The sequence below is a fragment of the Tupaia chinensis genome, unplaced genomic scaffold (genome assembly GCF_000334495.1).
Source record: "Tupaia chinensis unplaced genomic scaffold, TupChi_1.0 Scaffold000047_1, whole genome shotgun sequence".
NCBI lineage: Eukaryota > Metazoa > Chordata > Mammalia > Scandentia > Tupaiidae > Tupaia > Tupaia belangeri.
This window is the reverse complement of record NW_006159505.1, coordinates 1222165-1224637: the sequence shown is the minus strand read 5'-3', so window position 1 is coordinate 1224637 and position 2473 is coordinate 1222165. Positions and strand designations below refer to the sequence as shown.

Sequence of the window (2473 nt, the reverse complement as noted above, 5' to 3'; positions counted from 1 at the left end):
GATCATACAATACCCCAGGTCTGATGTGGATAGTAAAGTCTTTGTCACTCTTACAGTGCCAATGAAAAGTAATAGCAGCCTTGAATCTTTTTCCTGCTGGAAAAAGAAATGTAATACACTGTAAAGACATATGTGATTCAATGTAATATAAAAAGGATTATGGGAACCAGCAGTTAGCGTAATGGCTATGTCGCTGGACTCCCACATAGTCGACCGCGGTTCGTATCCTGGACCCGGTGGCTTAAAACTCACGCCGGGCGCGTGTGCGTGCGTGCCCAAGATCCCGAGAGGAGAATGGAGGAGAAGGGATTGCGGCGTGACCATCCCCCCTGGGGGTGATTTCTCGCTTTCTGTCTCTATGTCTCTGTCTGTCTGGCGAGCGCACGCGCCCTACAGTGAAAATCTCTCCAAAAAAAAAAAAAAAAAAGGATTATGATAATAATACAATTAATAAAAAAGAAAAGAAAATAGGCTGGGCCCATGGCCTGGTGGTTAAGGCAGTCAGATCCACCATGGCCAACCACAGTTCAACAATCACTCTGGGTGCACGTGCACATGTGCCCATCCTGAAAGGAGAAGGGACTGCAGCATGCCCATCCCCCTTGGCAAAGCTGGGAGTGGGCTGTGGTGTAAAGACTCTGCCAACGCTGCCTGTCTGTCTCTCTCTCGTGGAAGAAAGAAACTTTTAAAAAGGGGGCTGTGGCAGACGGTAGCCCAGCGGTAAATGCAGCCCTCTGTAAGGCAATCCCAGATGGAAGGTTCTGGACTCACAGCCAGAGTCCTCCCTGAGTACCCCAGTCGCATGTGTGCCGAAGCTGTGGGGCTGCCGGAGGCTGGATGGAGGTGGATCCCAGCGTCAGGACCTTGACGAGGCTGCTGTCTCTCTCTCACTCGCTTGCCCACTGAAGAAAGAAGTAAGCTAAAAACAAAACTGAAAACAACAAAAGCCACTGGTTCCATCATCATTTGTGTAAATGAAAGAAAACGGCAAGAACCAAGAAATGGCTTTTATAAGCACCAGTTAGGAAGGCTGCATTAGAAGTGGGAACACAGACTGCCTCTGAGGGGATGAGATCAGGGTTGGGGAGTCTGCAGAGGACTGCTGACGGGGACCCTGAACCCGCTGGAGTCCTGCGTGGCCTCGGTAGCAATTGCTCCTGGATGTACCCCTTCCAGCCTCACGTCCCCCGTGCAGAGACGCCTGGGCCTCTCACCATGGCAGACAAGTCCCTTCACGACTGGCCCCGTCTTCCCAACATCCACGCTGCCAGCCCTGCCACCCCAGATGACCGTAGGCCGTTCTGCGCACCCTCGGAGTTCTAAGCACAGTACCTTTGCTCTTCCCATCCTACTGCCCAAACTCCCTTCCTGGCTCAACTCTGTCCTCTCAGTCTGTACTTGCTAGTATCTGATTCTCCTAGTCATCCTGCAAGATGCTATTCACATGTCACCTCCTCCAGGAAGCTGCCCATGTTTCTTCCAGTCTCCATTTCTTCTTCTTTTTTAAAGAGTTACTTTATTTAACTTTATTTCTTTATTTTAATTTGACTAGAGAGGGACAGAGCAAGAGATAGAAAGTGAGGGAGCAAGCTGGCAGGTCCAGGACTAGAACTGCGGTAGGCCATGTGGGAGTCCAGTGCCCTTAACCACCACGTGACCTGACCTGCCGGCCCCCTGAGACTCCATTTCTATCTCAGACTCTTTGTGCCTGACACTGGGAGGGGCACAGACTAAACGTTAGTGTCAACTGCTGTTTATCAGACTGTGTAGACTGACATGCCAGTTTTCCAGGCGAGGACATTGAGATCCAAAGAGAGACAGCAACTGGCTCAGGGTTCTCTCCAGCCTGTGGGTTCCTGCCTCCATGTCTCTGCTCCTTGCGTCCCTGGTGCTCCTGGGAGCACTTCAGGTATGGTCATTGTCCACTCCCTGTCCCAGCAGGCGGCCCCGCTGTGTGTCAGGGAAGCAAGAATGCCTGATGCTGCCTGGGGCATCCGCTCAGTGGAGGGGGCAGCCCTAGTCCTGGTCTTGGAGCTTGCAGTCCTTGTTCCCAGCGCCCCTCCTACAGGTGTGCAAAGCTCTCAGTGCTTCTCAGCAGTCCCAGCCCCACCTCCGTGGAGGGGACAGCTGGGTGACGGGGTCCCGGTCTCGCAGGGCGCCTCTCAGTCCTTGCCGCTCCCACTCCCTCAGGCCCAAAGCCACCCCATTTCACCGCGAGACCTCTTCTCTCAAGAAACGCCCCTGGACATGGCCCCCGCCTCCTTCGACGACCAGTACGCCGGCTGCACAGTGGCCATGACCGCGGCGCTCCCGGACCTCAACCTCACGGAGTTCCAGACCAACAAAGTGTACGCGGAGGGCTGGGCGCTGGCAAGCCACCAGTGGCAGGAGCGCCGGGCCTGGGGGCCAGAGTGGGGCCCGAGCCCCACCCGCATGCCCCTGCGGCCGGCGGGGGTCCGCGCGGAGCACGGGG

General features: G+C 55.0%; 1 protein-coding gene across 1 annotated transcript in view; it reads left to right on the top strand.

Moving 5' to 3' along the window:
* The first annotated feature begins 1215 nt into the window (after window positions 1–1215).
* ART1 (ADP-ribosyltransferase 1) overlaps window positions 1216–2473 on the top strand; it is a 6003-nt gene continuing 4745 nt past the window's right edge. Inside the window, exons 1-3 of the mRNA XM_027774511.1 lie at window positions 1216–1291; window positions 1806–1909; window positions 2191–2473. The exon at window positions 2191–2473 is cut by the window's right edge and continues 507 nt beyond it. Coding sequence (XP_027630312.1) covers window positions 1216–1291; window positions 1806–1909; window positions 2191–2473 — 463 coding nt within the window. The remainder of the gene's footprint in view (window positions 1292–1805; window positions 1910–2190) is intronic.